Raw genomic sequence first — 21497 nt, 5'->3', positions numbered from 1 at the left:
TGCGCAAAGCCAAGCAATATATAACACCAACTCTATATTTATATATAAATTTTTCTTTTAAGCAAAACATCACCATATACAGAGGCCAGGGACTCGTGCCTTAACACAAAAAATTCAATGGCTCATTTTAAACGCTCGAGTTCCTGCTTGTCGCAACCGAGACCACATGTCTCTCTCTCTCTCTTCTATTTTGGCAGGCCGACTACAGCGAGGCCAAGTCTCATCTTGAGCAGTTGCAACAGTCCTTAACTCATCATCATCATCATCATGGACTCTGGACTGTGATTTGGTTAGATTGTGCATTGATGCCTTTTTCGTTTTTCGATTTGTAAATTGTAAATTGGCACTCGATGATTTTCGATTTTTCATTTTCAGTTTGTTTTTGGTTGTGAAACTTGTCGGTTGTGTTCTCGGTGTAAAGTGCACGTGTTTAATTAATTAAGAATATTGACAATAGTTCAATAAGCAGCTTCAATAGCAAATTTTTATATTCTATTACTATTAAATAATTTCAAATGTTTTGAAATTTTGAATATAACTATGGAGCAAAGACCAGAGTATAAATTATAGGGATTAACAAAATGTAAGATAAGTTTTTTAAACAACATTAAAGTTTTTTTGTTAATGAGACCATTAGATGCAAATATTATTAAATTTTCTTTCGGATAATATGAAAGTATTTTTGTATGATATGCGGAATACATGCGTTAAGACTTTTTTTTTTTACAATATTAAAGTTTTTTATAGCAATTTTAAAATATTTTGTTTTTAATATTTTCATTTTTTTTATTATATATGGAGGCTTGAATGTTAAAGACCTCCATACAAAAATTCCTAAAAATAAACATAATATGGCGGGTTGGGGGGGGATATTTTTTCTACAGGCTTGATAAACAATATTTTTTTTAGCATGTTTTAAATATTTATGTATATGATTTTGCTTTAATTATTTTTTTTTTGAGACATTCTATTCCATTGCTCTCAGCGAGCGCTGTTACTGTAACTGAATTTTCTACAAGTTAAAGAAAATATAAAAAAGCAAATGCTGTTAGAAACTTAAGCTACCAACGATTTGTATTTTATCTGCTGTTTGACGTTATGCAGTTTTATCCACCACTCAGGATTACACCAATTGAAATGACATATGTTGTGTGTGATTTCCTAGAAGATTCGCATGTGGGCCTTCATTTTTTTGCTTTCGGATTTTCTTTAATGTATTGACCCGCAGGCGATAGAGCAGATGTAGGAAAGTGATGGCCCACAGTTGGCTGCAGTTGGTGCCTGGAAATGCGTTTTGGGGTGGTCTTTTGAATTTCAGCGGCATTAGCCTGGCTGGCACATGAGACTACACAATACATATGTGCTGGCATTTGTGCTGTCTTGTGTGTGTGGTGTCACTGGCTGCTCATTTATGGCTGATTACGGAATTATTGCTGAATCAGTTCCCACACACAGAAAGCACACAGGCGCAGCGCAGCGACGCAACACTCGCACACCATCGTTAGGCAAAGTGCACACCGAAAGCTAAGAGGATAAAGAAAAGTAGGCGACAGCGAGCTCATATTCCTTGCTGAGCCACGATGCATAAATTCAGCAGGGAGTAGAAAGCAGTGAAAAGTGCTTCCTGCATAAGCGATTTCTTTCTCAACACAACACAAATGGGTGTTTATCAATACTTTAGCTTTATGTTTGTTGTTGCTTAGCCTTGTGCTATTTCATAGCGATTCCTTTTACTCCGCTTAAGCAGGCGCAGCACAACAAATTTATTGATAAAATCAATAGCAAATAAGGAAATAGTTTAGTGTCTTGCTAAGTAAGATAAATCAGATAGCAGCCTAATTAGTCAACTATGCGAACTAAACTTATTTTATATGTTAAGCCGCACTATCAAACGCTTGACGCTGCTGCTTTTTATGACAAACAATTGGCCACAGCCCAACGCCTCGCAGCAGCTTTATGGCTTTGATGGCTGCAGCTTAACGATGACACTTTGGGTTAGCTCAACAGCTCTCGATGCTTTGGCAGCAGCTGCGTTTTGTTGCCTGGCGTAAATGAGTCTGTGATTTGGTTAAAATGCCATCATTGATGCCAATCAATCGACTATTTTATAGCCCAAGTTACCTTTGTCGTCATGACAAATGAACCAGCAGTTGCCTGGCACTTTTTTCTCTCTCGAGCTCTTGAGACGCTGTAGGCGTGCTCCTAAATCAGCTAGCCAAGGCTAACAATGACAATGACATGGCCAAAAGCAAATCATGTCGATTGACGACGGCTGCAAATTAACTCTCGGCGCTGCTTAGCAGAAAGGATGTGGATGCGAGTAATGGAGATTTATCAGCTGCACATCAATCTTGTCAAAATAAAAACTGAGAGCTAGTCTGAGTGTGTGGCAACATATTTTGACACGATTGATGAGCGGCGCCTGCACAATTAAGAAAACAAAGCAGCAACGTAAACAACAATAAATTTATTTAATTTTCTATGCATATTTAAGCGCTTAGGGCGTAAACGTTTCTCATGCATATTTAAAATATGTTCAAAAAGTTTCATTTGTTAATTAAGTTATTGTCGATTTAAGTCTGCTGAGCCATGTTTCCTTTACTAGCCAAAAACAATTTGCATAATGATACCGTCTACGACTATATTTATCGATTTCTGTGTTGTTTTATAAGACCTCATTAATCTGTTTAATAGTTTGTTTACACAATTTTGTTGTAGCTTTTTGCACATTTCTCTCGCTCAATTAACGGCAACAAAAGCAAAGATGCATGCAGAATATTTTATCTGAAGTCTAGCCTGCTTGGGCAATGCTTGGGTTTCTGTGGCTTTCTGTCGCGTTGGTTTTTTATCGGTTGGTTGTTGCGCTAACGTATAAATATGCTCATTTTCAATTTCCCCTGCTATATTTTTCTATTCGCCGTATGCAGCGTAAAAAAGCGAGGCACACAAAGCAAAAATCGCAGCGGACAGTGGCAGAAAAGAAAAACGCTCGGAAAATAAAATTCGACAACACTACCAACCACAACAACACACAACACACAAAACGCAGCAACGCACAAACGCAAATGACACACGTAATAATCATTAGCAGAAAAAACGAAATGAAAAACGAAACACAAACACCAACAGGCACTAAAATGGAAAATTGCTGAGCTAGTGCGGCATAAACGAGGCTGGAGGGGGGAATCATAGCCAAAGCATAACAATCGAGGCAACTAAAAAGAACAACACCAACTGTATATGCACATGAATTTAGTTTCAGTTTTCACGTAAATCGCAGTGGCTTAACAAACGACGAGAGAGAAAGAAGAGCAGAAGTAAAAAATACCATGTCAAAAGCCTAAAAATACTTAAAGATTTTTTTCATTGGGCCATCAGCTGGCAAAGTGATTGAGCAGGAAAATTGAAAAATTAAGAGGAATTCGATTTGTGCACGGATTTAAGCTTAGAAATCAATAATGTTGCTTAAAACGCATTTTTAACTGTAGCTCAAGCGTTAAACCATTTTATTGCTTCTATTTAAGTACGTACATAAAAGAGATACTAGATAATAGATTCCATATAATCGATGTTTAGGTAGAGGTTTCAATTTGCATCGAAAAAATGTGAAAGTTGCAGAACATTTTTAATTTTTAGCTCTATTGTTTTAAGTTCAAACATATATGGCGCTGCTACTGAAATCTCTAGAGAAATAAAATTTCGCTGAAAGCATTTCCGCCACAGAACTCGAAATGATTTAATGCATGAAAATATTGGACGCAAGCGGATTGAACATTCACGTGAAATTGCAGCGGAAGTAAATTCTGTGTCAACCCCGATATTATCTTAAAAGCGAATTTACATACGTTATTGTTAACAATTCAATTTTCATGGGGAAATTCGGATAAATTCAGTTAAAAGCACAAAAATAGCTAAAAGTAACTTTTAAATCGCTAATGTCATACACAGCAATTTTAAAAGTGAATAGTAAACTAGCTAAAAAGAATATTATTATTAATATATTATACAAAATTAATTTAATAACTAAGGTAGGGGCATCTAGCTGCTTAGGCTAGCGACTCCAAAAATAATATTTGAAATATATTGCTGCTAAAAATTAAATTAAAATGTATGGAGCAAACTTTAAAAAATATTCTTTAAAAATTTATTTATTTCATATCTTATAAGCACTGTTAAAAAAGAATATTTTCATTATATTGCTGCTAAAAATTAAATTAAAATGTATGTAGCAAACTTTAAAGAATATTTAAATTGGTTTACTTATTTCATATTTTATAAGCTCTGCGAAAAATCTTGTAGCATGAATTGAATTCATTAAGTTTGCTTTTTTTAAAGCATAGCTCTTAATTTTTTTTTAATTTTATTCATATTTTTAGTACTAAGCACACACTTTTGATCTCTCTCTGCGTCTCTCTTTTATGCGCGCTCTCACTTTTGCTGCATTCAAACTGCTGAGCACCCCAGGGATACAACAGCTGATTGTTCGTTCATAAGCTGATCGTCATGTCTGTTCGATATTTATATACTGCACTGTTTGGCATGTTGCAGGCAACAACACGTTGCATTTTTCATTCATGCCACATGTGCTGTGATTAATTTTTGCCATTTCAAATTTTATGCTACAATCGCACGCGCTGGAGAGTCTCAAACCAGGCATTTTTATTGGAGTCGTTTGGCTAAAAAGGTATTTTTGGTTCGACTGGCGGCTGCCATGGAGTACGCCCATTGATTGCTCCTAAGTGGGCACCATGTATACTTTTTGTTGTTGTTGTTTTTGTTGCTGTTGTTGGTTGTTTTGTGCGACATTATTAATGATCTACAAATTCCCCAGACATTTTCATTTCATTTGAAGTTGACATACAAAACGCATGACAACGAACAAAGGCAGCAAAAGCAAATGCAATGCCAGTGGCAGCTGAGTAGGGGGGTGTGTGGGTGGGGGGAAAACTGAAACCAAAAGTTAAAACTGTCCAAACAGTGCGACAGTGTCTACACCACCCACACTCCAAACACTCCCTAGTTCGCTAGTTCTAGGGCTAGAACTCAATGCTATGCGAGTTGAACGCGCGTGTTGTGTCCGTTGCGATAGTGAAATGATTTTGAGTAATTTATTTTATAGCAGCGCTGAAGTATTTATTATTTTGAAAAGCGCTGAACAATGCTGTGATTAATTTGACTGACAAAACCCACCCAACCCCCCACCCCTCCCAGCACAGCTGGAAGTTGAGCAAGTGGCGCGCGCTAATCCCTTGAAAATTCCTTGCGGCCACGTAGCGAACGATGAAATTTTGCTGCTGCTACTGCTTCTTCTTCTTCGACGTTCTTTTGTTGATAGCGCAACATATTTGGTTTTGGTTTTATGTGTTTGCCTCGTTGTGTTATTTATTTGAAACGCTTGCCGCTTAAAGCTTCACGAAACATATTGCGGCAAAAGTGGCCTTTGAAGGCGTTAGCCACGCCCACGCTCTCGCTTTTGTCTGTCTCGCAGGGCTGGCGGCTATAATTCAGAATCAATCGTTATGGTTTTGGCAGCTTGCAAATTTTTCTTTATTATATCATATTAATTTTATGAGCGTTGTTTTTCTGCTGCTCTCTCTCTCTCTTTTTTTTTTGCTGCCTGCTCTGGCATTTAAAAGATATTTTTCATATATGCATAAAGCTTTATTTTAGGCACACACACATAGACAGACAGGATGAGCGGGCAGCGCCTACAAAGCCAGCAGGCAAAAGTAAAAACAACAACAAGCAGAACTTTGCTAAATTTGCTAAAGTCATGCAAACATTTTTTACATATATCGATTTTTTTCTTTGCTCCAAGAGAAATTTTTACTTGCGTGTCCTGCCTGAAGTGAAAAGAGAACTGAGGGGAGGGCTGCATATTACATACATATGCAGGACTTGTTTCGGCACATTTGTTATGACAGGCTCAAATTGGGTGCTATCAAAATTATATATTATTTTGCATAATATCTTCTTTCGCTCGAGCGCGAGCTGCGCACTTCGTGCCTAGAAGAACTAATTTGTTGCGGCATGAATTTCATGTTAGCCAGCGATTAGTGCACAGCAAGAAAGAGAGCGCAAAAGAGAAAGAGAGAAAGAGCGAAGAAGACACTTGCACTTGAACACTTTATAAGAAGCGATTTGTCAAGCGCTAAATGCTACGCAGCGTGTGGAAAGAGAGAATAAGTGAGAGAGAGTGTGTGTGAGCTTTACCGTAAATTTGGCAAGCTGAGCTGCGCTCTCTGTTTATGCTGAACTAAACAGAGCAGTGCTGTCAGCTTAGCTTATTTCAGGCTAGATCTAACATATTTGCAAATGCAATTAGCTTATTAAATTGCAAATAGCTTCAAATGAATGTATGCGCAATTTCAATGAAACATTTAATGAAGAATATAGTAAACTCTCTTGCAAAATATAAAATATTACGTATTTTACTGGAAAGTAGTGAGAGTAGTGGCTAGCTTATTTTAGCTTATTTTTGTGAGCTCAACAATTGGCAACACTGATAGACAGAGCTGCTGTGCCCCAGGGCAAAGAACTTCATCGTGTGGGCCATAAACACGTGTAAATCCCGTTCATTATGAAAAAGTCACGATTTCTAGTGTCAATATCATAAAAACTAAGAACTTGCAAACAGTCCATATATAGAGGAATTCTTTACCCCGGCAATAAAATCGAACTAATTGAGGCTCCCACACAAGCTCGGGCTGAACACTTCTATGTAAACCGCTCAAGGTGTCTTATCTATGCACGTCATAGACGTGCCCAGCGCTATGATCTAATCACTTTGAGTGATGTCTCTAACTCCTCGGCTCGACTATAGCCCATATCCGTGTCCAGGCAGCGCAGGTTATCTAACGTCTCTGCGTGTTCTGTTTGCATTTTACAAATGTCAACAATAGCAAATGCACTTTGAGGTTTCTATTAGCGACTCGACTTAGCCACAGGCGAAGGAATTTTCTTCAAACCGCATGTGTGTGTGTGTGATAAGCGTGGCGCGACTCACGCTGCGCTGCATTTGATGGACAGCGCAGCGAATGCGATAAGTGCCAGCCCTGGTTAAGTTGGGTGCGTGGTGGGGGCAGGTGTAGGTGCCGGTAATCCATCATAAAATTAGTTTTGCTGCTCATGTGTACAAAGATTTTTTAACATAGATTATAAAGCCAAGCTGCTTATAAATAATATATATATATATATATACAACTATATATATGTATACATATAAATATTTTAAGCGATTACATAAATATGCATGCACTCGAGTGGGCACTACGCTGACTTATGATGACTGATGTGGGTCAGACATGCTATATTATTTGTGAAAAACATCAGGAAGCAGAAGAAGAAGAAGAAGAAGCAGCGAACCCCATCCACGCTAAATCAACAAGCATTTTCCCTTAAAAGCAGTTGATCTAATAAAGATTGAATGTTGGCAGTTTATATATGCAAAAGGCAAATATTTTACATAAATTTTATGATGAAAAGGGTCGGTAACTAATATAACATTTATATTACGCTATAGTGAGCTTAAAGTGTAAATATTTCAAGTATTCCCAGAATATGCTTGTTAAATGCATGAAATATTTTCAAATTAGTTAGTTAATTAGGCGTTAACACTGAAAATAGCTACTGCTATTATTATATTTGTCTTTACTGTTGCTATTATTGTTATGCCTAAGCTATAATTATACCTATTTACATATATTATTATTTTCAATATAATTTCGTTACTAGTTCGGAATTATAACTATATCAGTCACTATTATCATTATTATTCAGATCTTTGATTATATCTGTAATTTATTTGATTGTAATTATTTGTAAAATTTTTATTATAATTATTTTTCAGTAATGCAGTTCAGAACTCTAATTTCTACTATTATTATTATTTGTATTATTATTATGCCTAAGTGGTTAGGTTAGCTGTTCCGAACTAGAACTAAACACTTATTATTATTTTCATTATCATTATATCTATTTGTATTATCTTATTATTATTATTCAGAACTAATTCTACTAAAACTAATTTTATTGTTCCTATAGCTACCATTCCTATTATAAAGCTTAGGTAGTTAGATTTGCTATTCGCTAACTACAACTACTTGTCTACTTTTATTATTATTATTATTGTGAGTGTTGCTTTTAATGATTATTTATAATGATATATATATTGGGGTAAAATTCATTTCATTCTAATTTTTTATAATTATTAATATTATAATAATGACTTAGTAGCCATTTTAGTTTGTGCAACTATTTTTATTATTATTAATAATTTGTATTGTTTAATTTGTTATTTGAACTATTTCAATTATCATTATAACTATTAAGCATTAAATTCAATAATTACTTCCCTTCGATTTCCCAGAACTCTGTTTAACTTTAGTATCAATAGCAATCATTAGTCAAACGTGGGGGTCTAATAATTTGCTATTTGGTCATAAAGGCAGCGCCGCCGCTCTAATGAAAATTCAATAAAATTGCTTTGTCCGCACACCCACACACACACGCAAACACACACATATACATTAACCATATTTTATAACTTCCTGTGTTTGGCAGCATAATAAAAGGAACTTTATTGTTTGCTGGAAAGTTAGTCAAAGGAAATCCAGAAACACTTAAAGCTAATGCCGAACATGGCCAAAAGTGGCAACTTGGCTAATTTTGAAGTTAATTTAGGCGAGATTGTCAGCGACATGGCATATGGCCATAAGCAATTGGAATCGTATTATGACTCCGTTGGGTACCCCACCCCAACCCAACTATGGGGCTAACCAACAAGTGAGTGGAGCTGCCAGAGCAATTTAAGCTTCCGCCTACGATTTTGTTGTTGGGGTAGACCCTAAAAAGTCGACAAATGCGCCTGCAGGAAATATTAAAGCTCAAATCGACAACAACGAGTAAACTGCTTACTTTGTATGTTAGTGTTAGGGCCATAAGGGAAAGGGGGGTAGGCTGGGAGGGTAAAGTCAAAGCGACAGCAAAATAAAATATAAAAAAGATTCTATGTGGGGGCAGACAAGCTCGGGTCATAAATGGCCAGCAATCGCAAATTGTCATTGGTCACGTGCAAAGCTTGGCGCTTGGGTTTTGTTGTTGTTGCTGTTGTTTGAAAAATACAGAAATAAAGGAAAAATCAAAGACACATTTATGTGCTTTGCTGCTTCGACAATTTCTCTCTGCGCTTCCTTTTCAATGTTGCCCATTGTCAAGTGGCGCCTGTGGTAATGGCAGCGAGCTCTGCTTCTTCCTCTTGGCGTCACTTGAGTCATTGGCAATTGGTTGGCAACAATTGCTGTTGCTGTTGCCTGTTAATATTGCTGGCGACATATGGCTTAGGGAGACAATTCTCGTCCTTTTGGTTAACTGCAATTTTGAGTTATGTGCCAATTGTCAACAAAGTGTGAAAATTACGAGTAGACACAAAAGTAAATAAAGAACGACAGACGCACAAAACATGTTTGCAAATTTCATGCTTGAGTTCTCATGAAAACCAAACCAATAAAGCTTATCGAATAATTATTTACTGAAGTTTGGGGTCATAACGAAAACTCACTTATTTTTACTTTCAAGTTTTGACTATCAAATCAAGTAACTAGGCCAGCTTAAACTTTAGTATGCCAATTTAGTTATATTTTTTAACATTGAGTGGGCGCTAGTGTGATGTAATTATGATTTTTAAAATCTTAATAGTTATAGTAGCTAAAAAGGGCAAAAAACTATTTTTAATTAAGAATTTTATATAAAAATTATATTTTTGACTATTTTTCGACTAAAATTATAGCGAAAATGCTTAGAAAATTTTTAGTTCAGGCAGTTTTTCGTTATGATTCGTTGATTGGTTCATTGATTAGTTCTTATGACCACAATGATCAATTTGCAAACATTTTTTTAAAGTTTGTATTTATTTTATTTATTTATTTATATAACTGTAGGCTTAAAGTTAAAACTTAAGCTTCAGGGGAGGCAGTCTTAGCTACTGGGGCTTTCGGCTAGGATTTTTAATATTTGTATAGTACGAGGGATTCTTTGTTATTTCAAATCCTCAGCTTACTGATAATCTCTTATCCCTTTTTTAAGTCATGAAATTTGGCTTAGTATAAAGAAACTTGGAACTCATTTGGAAAACTCTCAAAGAGCTTATCGATGATATATAAGGAAAAAAGAGATTTCCATAAAGTTATTCATAAAAGACGCGCAAGACTTTAATAGAAGAATATGAATAAGTTTTTTTGCTTAACCGAACAGAAGTTCTTTATTTGAAAATCGAAACTTATTTGAGAATCTTTGTAGTTTATGTTTAATATTATTTTATTGATAGTATAGTCTTAATAGTGTTTTATTTAATATATATCTCAATATAGAAAAATTATTAGTTGCTTATTTTTATGAAATTTCAAAACACTTAACTTGATCTATGTTTTATAAAAATGTTTTTTAAGCATAATTAATAGTTTTTTATTAAAATGTTTTTGTATTAAATTCGTATATTTGGAGTCTAAAAATGGCACAACTTGGCTATATATCAATTTCAGCAGCTTTAGGGCACTTACAACATTTTGTAGTTTTCCGCTCTATCTCTCTAATGCGTTTTATATAAACATGAATACAGTTTTTGATTTATTTGTCGATCTGTTTGTTAGTATTATGCCTAGAACACTCTGCGGATATATTTTTTGTTTATTTTGAGCAGCGGCGCCAAGTTTGTTATTGCTTATTTATGTATACGACGAAAAGCTCTCTGGGCACTACGGCGCACTCAAATTTCCAATTTTCGAAAGCCCCCCGAGCGCGTTACAGACAACAAATGATCTAAATAATTAGCTTGTGCTGTTAAAAAGTCCATTGGAGTTAAAGCATAACTCGCCACTTGGCAATCGATTGTCAAAATATTTTCATTTCAATTTTCAGCTGCAGGCAAAATAAACAAATAAAGAACAACAAGAGTGAGAGAACAGCGAGCAGAGCTCGTGCTAGTTAAGAGCCCAAAGTGGGGGGGGAGCAACAAATTCACTGACTGATGAACTGAATAATTGCTCTGCACTTAGCCCAGAGCAACAGAACAGAAAAATTGCTGCTGGGATTCAGTCAAGCCAAAGGTTAAACATAGCAAAGCAACAAATTCCAAGAACTTGTGGCAAGCGCTTGTGGCAGGCATTGAATGTGCGCCCTTATGTTGCATATTACATGCAATAATTTGTCATGTTTGTAATTTTATTTTTACTCGAGAGCGATCAAGCGAGATCGCATCATGTTGACGCCCACATTAAGTGGCACAATTATGAGGCGACAACATTCAGAGCCAGCGTTGCATGTTGCTTAATGCACGAAATTTCTACGTTGCATGCACCATTAGCAGCCAAGTGTGCGTCGACATACAATTTGTCAAAATATGGCCCGGACCCGGGACTGGGGCTAATAAAAATAGTTTTGTCAAGATCAAAGTAGATCGCTGTGTTCTCGCTGTTCTGGCAACATTGAAATGCACTTTTCGACTTCATGCCACATGCATTCATTCAATCAATGTGACAATAAATCAATTTCTAGGCCAAATAGCGAGGGTGGGCTTTTGTGTTTTGATCGACTAATTTCCGTTTTGCATTAATTACAAATGTTTGCTCACCATTGGGGGCGACCCATTCATTAAACGAGCGACTGCGCACATTTGTTTTGTTGCAATTAGCTTTTAAGCTTTTTTCATTTGCCACTCACTGCTTTTGGCAGCAGCATCTTCGATTCAATTCAAAGGGTTGCGGCATCACCATTTGATCTGTTGACCTCAATTGTGTAGCTGAAGCCAAACAAATTGCAGTTGGCGCGCCCTCCAAATGTCTGTTTCATACAAATTGCGTTCATATTTTGGCGCCTTCAATTTGTTACACTGATTTGACATCAGCCGCTGTTGGTCTCCACTTTCGGCTATAACTAATGGTCCATGCCATTTCTCAACTTTTGTTAATGCTGCTTGAATTACAATTTGTTAAAGCAGCCGAAGACTGAAATGTCTAACAGATGGGCGCACAAATTTGTTGTGGTCTCTGTGTAATGCTTGGAGTACCAGTGTTGGCAAATCGATAATTTGTTAGCTTAACAGCAGTGGCAACTTACCAATCGATACTAATGCAAGTTGGCTAAAAAGTCGAACAAAAAAAAGACATAAAGTCAAAGCTCAAAACTAAAATTAATTTGAGTATAATAGAAATTTATTATTTATTTAGTTACCACGCATTCGATTTCTTAATTTTAGGTCATATGTTGATAGGATTTTCGATCTTTTACCTATAGAGCATGGCTAAAATCTAGTTCAATGATTTATAGAACTTGTTATTTCATATATAGGAGTGAAATTGAATAGTGAAGTTTAATATTCAAATTTTGATTTTGTTTTATTTGGTGAATATTTTAGATCACGACTTCACCTCCTCTCCATGCAATGTTATTGCCGATTTGTTCTAATTTAAAAGCTACAATTTTTGATTTATTATGATATTTTTGATTTATTTTATGGCACATTTTATGACTTTTTATTCATGCGTAAATAAATATAATTAAATTAAATTTAATGAATATAATTAAAAAGCGATTGCTTGTTTGTCGTTTTATTAAAAGGTGTTATATGATAATCAATCGATATATAGCTGCTATATAATTTAAAAAGCTTTACAGTTAAACTGACTATCATCTCACAATATTCAAATTAATCAGGCTAGACTATATAGCCTGGGAGCACAATTATTCGAAGCTTAATTTTAGGACTTATGTGGTAATGATTAAATATTGAGCTCTTACGCTAATTAGTAAATTAGTTTTAATCAATATTTGTGAGGAAAAAATAACAAACACCAAAATATTGATTATCTAGCTGCTTATAACTCAAAAGTTAAGTAGAGCACCTCAGTTAGATTTTTTATATAATTTAGTTTTATTTATAAGAGAATCCAAAAGCTGAACACGCGTAATAATTAAAAAAAAATACCTTAGAATACTAAATTAATTCTTGCGTGTTAATTTATATTGCTTAAAATATAATAAGCTATAATTAACTGTATCTTGCAGACAATCGTACATATGTAAATTAGTATTTATTATTATAAACAACTGTCTATCTTTAGCATAAAACACAATTGAATTGAAACCCGCCCACTCATTGAGCAATTCAGTGTAGTAGTAAAATTTTTACCACAACAACATTCCATGACATACATGAATTTTCATTAGCTAATAATAATAAACAATACGCACTCCCCGCCCCGCCCCGCCCCGCACCGAACAAACAGCAAGTCTAACAACTTATTTCATATGCGTGGCAGTTATGTGACGCGCAATGCATGCAACAGTTGAATGTTTGTTCATTTTGGACAGGGGGGCTAAAAGTTTATTGCTGTATGCTAAACATAGCGCCAATTAGACACAATAAAAATGCATTAAATTAATTAAAATGCACTAACAGCCAACAAGCCATGTTGGAAATTAAAATGAAAATGAAAATGAAATTTTTTTTGTTAATCTGCTTGATAGATAAAAACGTTGTCTAATATTTTTAAAAGCTTAACAGCAAAGCAAATAATGAAATTGTTTGCACAGCCGAAAAGAAAAATAAAAAAAACTGTTGATAAGCTTAAAAGGGGTGGGGAGGGGAGTGTAGGGCGCATAGGCACGTACGGCACGCCCTTTGGTGTGGCAATGTATAGAAATATGAAGAATATAATTTGTATAATTACAACGCTTTGATAATACAAAATACCAATCAACAATAAAAACAACAACAGCAACAATATCAATAGTAATTGTCATATAGAGGGCCTGAGCACTACGCCCAAGAGCGCAGGCAGCAACTAATTGACGAGCGAGCGGCGCAGCGGGCGGCGGCACACGCAGCGCAAGAGGCGCAACCAGCAGCGGCAGACGCGACATTTGGACGTCGTGGAGGCGCCACACGCGCTTGACACTGCTGTCGACTGACGATGACGACTCCATGTTGGAATCCCAATTTGTGCAAATGCGACGCAGCCCTGGCCCAGGCCCAGGCGCGTTTACCCTTTCAACGCTATTGCTTATCATCAAAAGGAAATCGTGCTGTCAGTCAATTTATAGCTCGACATACGCTACACAAAGCGCGTCATGCACGCACACAATGTCAAAGTTCACACACACACACACAGGCATATTTCAATTAAGGCATAAAGCAATATAACCTGACAGCTAGCATTATATATTTGGTCGCCGTATTAAGCAATTTACATATTGTCTACTTTAGTAATTTGCATTTTTTCAATATAATTGATTTATTTACTCAAACAATTTTCCTTCGTTTGCAGGTCCTTTATCGGATATACTGACTGCTGTGGGCTCCGAGGTGGCGCTACCCTGCGATCTAATGCCAGGCACCATGATCGCCGATAAGGTGCAGCTAGTCATCTGGTATCGCCAAGGAAACGTCAAGCCCATCTATACGTAAGTATTCATTCTTTTAATTAAATGGAAAGTGTTTGACGCAAACCCAAAATTTATTTTACTACCAAGCACATAACCATTAGAATTCCTAAGCCCTTTCTGACAATTACATTTTAAGGTTGCGCTTCGAGCTATAAGTCTGTATTTATATAAAGATATTTATTAACGATATTGATTCCCACTGCGCTCTTTCGGGGCCAATTATGACAACCTAAAGCTGCCAACACACGCGACTTTAGGTGCGCTCATTATAAATTCTATTAACGTAAAGCATTTATGTTGAATTTGAAGGTATAAACATTACCTACATGTGCTCGTAAAAAAGAGCACACAGACACACACACGCACACACACGCAATTGTTGGTCTATTAGATTTTTTTCATATACACTTTGTTATTTTTTATAAATAAAGTCAAAGCGGTATGTCAAAGTTTTACACAAGTCTGCTACTTTTTTTTTTATTTTTATTTTTAAAGACCTAACAATTAATTTAAATTAAGATCTAGCGGAGTTTGGGCTATGGTAGTAGAGGCCTTCAGCTCCGTTTTTACAATATTTTTATTTACATATTTACAACATATTCAGTATTTTCTTATTTATTTAAGTTAAGGTTATATTATACGTTACTTTTAGTTTGCTTTATTATTAAAGTTAGTCCTTAGAAAATATGTTGGCAATGCATTAAATTATGTTAATGTTAATTATTAGCTTAGCTTAAGTGGTTAAGCTCTGCATCATCAGTGTATTCTTACGTATTTTCTTGAACAGAAAGACGCACCGAGTTGATTGAGCTCTTTATTACTATTTATACGTCTGTATGAGCAACAGTATCTCACAGACTAAAAGAGCTAGGTACACCAAATTCAGCAGGTAGATAATTCTATACTCAACACAGATCTAGTTTATTTTTAAACATCGAATATCCTGCGTCCTCCCTCGTAAATCGAAGAAAACAAGCGATTTTTGCTCACAATATTTAAGCGATTGTATTTGAATTCAGCACACACTAACTTCATCCATCGAAATACGAATTCAAACTTTTCTAAAATGAAAATAAAATAAACTTGAAAGCTTAAAGTAGAAATATATTTGTTGACTTCAGTGTCACTAATTTCTCTCATTAGCTGTGATAATGTTTGTAAGTAAATTAGTGCATTCTATTTCTGAATCTTTTCAAAGATTTTATTTTGCAATTGGTAGCTAAGTTACTTTTTTAAAGACTGAATTTCGACTAGGGTCAAAGTGTATCAAAAAGTTGGCTGCTGCTCATCTCGCTGCGTCCGTTCTGTAAATTCATTTTTATTGTCAAGGTGGAAGGTGCGCGACTTCAAACTTGACGGCAAATGATTTCAACAAGGCAAAAGTACTGAGTACTGAGTACTGAGAGTGTGCCAAATGTTAACTGGCATATATAACTGTATGTTACTGAGCGCTTTATATAAAGTTATATACTGGCGAGAGCGAGAGTTGTGCTGCGCACTAGACCAGAAATTGATTTTGCATATATACAATGAAAAGAATTTTCACAGCTTCCCAACCCCAACCCCAACCCCAACCCAAAATCGATTATGGCCAAGTCAAAGTGTCAAAGTTAAATGTGCATTCATGTGGTTCGATTGATTTTACAGTGTAAACTCGCTTGCGGCGACTCGGCGACTGCAATTACACTTCGCTTTTGTTTTTTATGGAACGCATAAAGTTTACAGCCTTGCCACATGAATACCCAACGCGCCTCTCAGCGGCGCGCACAGATTTTCGGATACCAAAATAAAGCGCTTTTCTCTTTCCGTGCTTATGCCCGCATTTTTTATTGTATTTCCATCAATTTTAATTTTCTTTTTTCTACACTTCATAAATTTTCGTTGCTGTCTTTGGTTCTGTTTTTTTTTCTTTCTGGTTGTTCTACCGATTGAATAAAAATTTACATATGCCAAAGAGCTGTTAAGATTAATTACGGGCTGAAGTTGCAGGTACAAGGCAAGCAATGACCTTTGACTGGGGCAGCCAATTGTGGGTGAAGCAGGCCACACTTTATTTATTTATTTTTCGTTTTCGGTTGTGAAAATCAAATTTAATTAGCTTGAAATCCATTAACAAATAATCATCCATCATGTGGCACTTACTCCTGTTATTGTTGCAATCGTTTTGCTCTTTTGGGTGTCTCTCTTGCAATCGTATTTACCCTAGTGATAAATCACCAGCCAGATGAGGGCTACAAACTGAAGCTGATATGCATAAGCTTTTGATATATTCAAGATGTGTTATAATCTAGGGGACTGCCTGCGATAGCTGCTGCGTTCATAAATAAAGCACATGGAGTTGAGTTGACTCCAAGTGGCATAAATAGAACAATGCCAGCCAATTATAATTGGATTATAGTAGCGCTCACCCCACTACACTAGACTACAGGCAAATAGTTAAGCTGCTGCGCTTTTTTATTTACTAAAATGCAATTTGTTCTAAGTGCCACACACATATGCAAATCTTGTAATACATTTTAAAAATATATAAAGCGCTTTAAATACAGACGCACAAACAAGCGGCAAATTGATCAATTAATTAATTGAAGTAAACTATAAAATGAACAAAAAGCAGCTGAAACACACAAAAAGAAAAAACAGAGGCCAAGCAAACGAATTAGCATAAACAGTGATATTTATTTTGGTTGCTGGGGATTTGAGGCAACAGCAAAGTGCCACAAAAAACAAAAAAAGAAGAAGCAGAACATCCACGGTCTGTGCTGTGACAGCCAAACGGCAACAAAAAGGCAAACGCCAAAAATTTCGTTGGGGGGGAAAGCACAAAAACAAATTAAAAATTTACAAGTGTCATCAAATTAAGTGCCACACACATAAAAAAAGGCAACTAATGTTCTGTGTGTGTGTGCGAAAGAGAGCACATGCTTTAGTATAAGCCAACAGGCAAGCTATTTAAATGTAACCATTTAAATAGTTGGGAAACTAAAAGCGCCAGGCAACAAATAAATGTTTTGAGCGCAGCAAAAATGTGTAACGAAAATTGTATACACTGCATAACAAGCTAACACTCTATAAAAAGTTGAACTGACAATAGAATTATTTATAGTCGAGTAGTCGACTTTTTTTTTTTTAGCTGACACCACAATAAACTAAAATTTGGTTAACAATTGAAATTAATATCAAAGGATAACTTCTATTTTAAATTAATTAAATAGTAAAAGCTGAACATAAAAATTTAATAATATTTATTAACCTTAATTATTTTAAATTTATTAAATAGTAATAGCAAAAAATGAAAATTGAATATTTGATTTTCGTTAGCAAATGTGTCGGAGAGTATTAAAAAAATATTAAATAGATTTTAATTTTAATATTTCATTATAGAAAATGAAAACTTAGGCTTTTGTTAAATTTTATTTTACTTCAAATAAATTTTAAGTAAGAGCTGTCTTTAACTTTATATTTTTAATTAATTAATTAGTAAAAGCTAAAAAAAAAGCTTTCATTGTCGTTAACAAATGTATCGAAAAATTAAATAGAATTTGTAATCGAATTATTTTATTATACAAAATGAAAACTAATACTTTTGTTAAATTTTTTTTTGATTCAAATAAATTTCAAATAAGAGCTATGACTGAAATTTCATTATATTTATTAACTTTGACTGTCGTTAACAACTGTGTCGAAAATTATTAAAAAAAATATTAAATAGATTTTGTAATTTAATTATTTTATTATAGAAAATGAAAGCAAATTTTTTTGTTTGCCTCAAAATTTTAAATAAGTGCTATTAGTTTATTTTTATATAATTATTAACATTTAATAATTAATGATTTTCTATTGCCAATTATTTGTGTATTTTCCCCACTTCTCTTACATTCCTTTGCTTTTAAGCCCAATGTGCCCGAAATTGAAAGTTCTTGGCTGCACTTTAAATTATTAACGACTCGCTGGAATTTTTTATATTTATAGTACGAACAATTTAATGACGCGTTTTGTCAAAATGCATAGACAATTGCCATAAACAAAAAACGTTTGATCATAACAATAAAAACAGTTTGAGTTTTTTTTTGTTTTCTATTGTTGGGACCATTGGGCTTGTGGTTCTGAATATTGCGAGGGAAAGTTAATTAGACATTCTATTTTGAGTGGATTTCAGCGATTTTTTTTATAGACATTTAATATTTGATTTGACACACATTTTTTGTAGCAGAGTGTTGTGTATAAATTGCTTTTTGTGTTTTGTTGCCAACAGCTAATTGCTGTCAAATCCAAAGTGGATTGATTAATGGCTTAAATAGTGGGGGCGGGGCCAATAAAATATAAATAAAGACATACAAGTCGTTTGCCATTAGTTTATTAAATTGTAAAAATAATTGTATACTTGTTTTTTTTTTATAATCCACAGCTTTGATGCGCGAGGTCGGCCACTGCACCAGGCCATACCCTGGGCGGATGAGAATGTTTTCAATAAGAAGGCTCACTTCTACTATGACACAAATCCGCCGGCTTTGCGTATCAAGAACATTCAGACCACAGATGGCGGGCTCTACAAATGTCGCGTTGATTTCCATAAATCACCGACGCGCAATTGGCGCATTAATGTGACAGTTCTGGGTGAGTTCAGGTTCAGAGCCGTAAGCTGGCGCCTGCCATTGTTGTTCATTGTTGATGGCATCTCTCTCTCTCTCTCACTCTCTTTACAGTGCCTCCCACGCAGCTGACCATACTGGATCATCATGGCGCTGCGGTGCGGGATCAGAGCGCTGGGCCTTATCTCGAGGGCGATAGCATCAATTTGACTTGTCTCTCCAGTGGCGGAGTGCCGCCGCCGCGTGTTTCCTGGTGGCGCGAACAGGCGCTGGTCGACGACTCCTTTCAGGTGCTGCCCGACGGCTCGGTGCGCAATGTGCTGCACCTGAAGAATATACAGCGCAAGGATCTGTTAACGGTAAGTGGGAAGCATTCGGAATAGAATCATTCTTAAGCTTTATTTACGAGCTTGGGCAACAAAGACGCCGCAGCCGGCAGCTCTTAGCCATTCATTTCGGTTAGCCACAATGCCAAAGCTGCTGCCCATTAATGACAGACGCTCTCGGTGTGGCCAACACGCCACAATGGCTAATAGAAATCAAAACTGCTCTCAGGCTCTCGGGGCGTTGAATGCAGCAACTGCATTGGGGAATTGTTCAATGCCCCGTTGGCTGGCAGTTGCTCTCTAAGCCGATTTTGCTTTTGCGTACGTGTAATGAACAATATTGTTAGAACGCTAATCCAAGCATTCATTGGGAGCCGCAGCTAAAGAAGATTCTGGCCCCGACCCCCCACAGAGCGAGCAACTTGAACAAATTGTAGGCCATTGTGACTGACACTCATTGTGCTCGTTTTGCCATTGTGGCTGTGGCTGCTGCAACGAACTAAAGCTGGCTTCAGAAATCAGTTCAAGCTGCTTTAGTTAGCCTCGTCCAGAGCAAAGTTTCAAGAACTTGAAATAAATCAAATTAGTTCATGATAGAAATAGCCGCAGAGCGACTTTGAGCAGCAGCTACAAAACTTAACTTAAATTTAAAGTAGTAATGAAAAATTTTAAAATGCGCAGTCAGTTGCAGCCGACATTTTGAGACCCGGTATAAAAGGGAGTATACAAGTTACACATTTAACATAAAAATAATCTACGTTGGCTCTCGATTTATTATTTTACGACCACAAGTTAACTGAGTACTTTTCACTTCAAAAATTAAGAAGTTTGGAAATTTAACATCAACAACATAAAATTAAAGAACCGAAAAAATGTGTTGGGCGTGATAAATTTAAAGCTTAAACACCGAGTTGGGAATTTTAACAGCTGTATTCAAACGTGTTGCACTTTCATACTTCTTCTGGAACTCTTCTTGATTTGTAGGTCAAAGGGGCAGATATCAAACATGTTTAATAAACTATAAACAAAGCTTAGTATAGCTAGGTCTTATAGTTGCTGAGATCTTGGCGCTCATACAGACAAAAAAACATGGATTCTAAAAATTTATCATGAAATATAAGCGTACGATATACACGATCCTATAAGCATTCTACATCTAGGTCTTATAGTTGCTAAGATCTTGGCGCTCATACAGACCGAAATTTTTTTTTAAATATAGAATAGTTAGCTTAATAACTTGTATGCGATTTTCTGAGCGGTACTAAATAATAATTGAATTATAATCTTTATTCTTTATTATTAAAAGTATGCAGGCAGCTATCAACTTTTTAAAATAAATAAGACAAGTATTGGATATACTTGGGGCTGCATACCAAGTTTTGTGTATTTAGGTGCTATACTTACTGAAATATTGACGCTCATACAGACAAGCAGTCCGCTTGCCACGCCTACTGTTGCGCACAAATCTCATTAGAGCCAATGTTTAAGACTCTCTCTCTCTCTCTGTACATATTTTTATGTGCCGTGGCTAATGAATGTGAAATTTATGAATATAAAATATATTAATCAACGTCTGTCACATAATTAACCGCTCAACAAGCTGAACTTAATTAGTAAATTTTTTAAATCGATATTGCTTTGATAGCAAATGCTGTTAAATGTGAAACCAGAAAGAGAAGCAACGATAACTACGACGACCCCAACGACGACCCCCCACCTGGCCAGAGCAAACACACGCTGTCGATGCGACAAAAAATATTGTATAACGAAAAGAAAATTTATGACCTAATTTCCCGAGCCAAAAACGACACTTTGACAGACTCGCAGAGTGACTGACGCCGTTAGCCTGAGCATGGGGGTAGGGGTCAAGGAGGCAGCTAGGCGGGCGCACGAGTTTTCAAAGTTATGCAAATATTTTTATTAGACATCGTTACAATTTTCGTGCCACAATAAATGTTCAAATTGGAAACCTATGCTGAGAGAGAGAGAGCGAAAGAGAGAGAGAGAGCGAGAGTATCGCATTACCAACTTGCTGTGTAGCTGCAGAATTTATGTTATTAATACTACAGCGCCCCGAACGTATCGGAGAGCCTTCTATTGAGCCAACTCTTGGCCGACATAACAACACACCAAACACAACATA

At 35.9% G+C, this 21497-nt stretch overlaps 1 protein-coding gene across 1 annotated transcript in view; it reads left to right on the top strand.

The window, feature by feature from the left end:
- LOC108597093 overlaps positions 1 to 21497 on the top strand; it is a 51618-nt gene that overhangs the window by 21624 nt on the left and 8497 nt on the right. The window contains exons 3-5 of the mRNA XM_017983456.1: positions 14322 to 14457; positions 18845 to 19053; positions 19143 to 19387. Of these exons, the coding sequence (XP_017838945.1) occupies positions 14322 to 14457; positions 18845 to 19053; positions 19143 to 19387 (590 nt within the window). The remainder of the gene's footprint in view (positions 1 to 14321; positions 14458 to 18844; positions 19054 to 19142; positions 19388 to 21497) is intronic.

This window comes from Drosophila busckii, chromosome 2R, assembly GCF_011750605.1.
Source record: "Drosophila busckii strain San Diego stock center, stock number 13000-0081.31 chromosome 2R, ASM1175060v1, whole genome shotgun sequence".
NCBI lineage: Eukaryota > Metazoa > Arthropoda > Insecta > Diptera > Drosophilidae > Drosophila > Drosophila busckii.
Note: the sequence above shows the minus strand (reverse complement) of the source record. Positions and strands in the feature narration are given on the sequence as shown.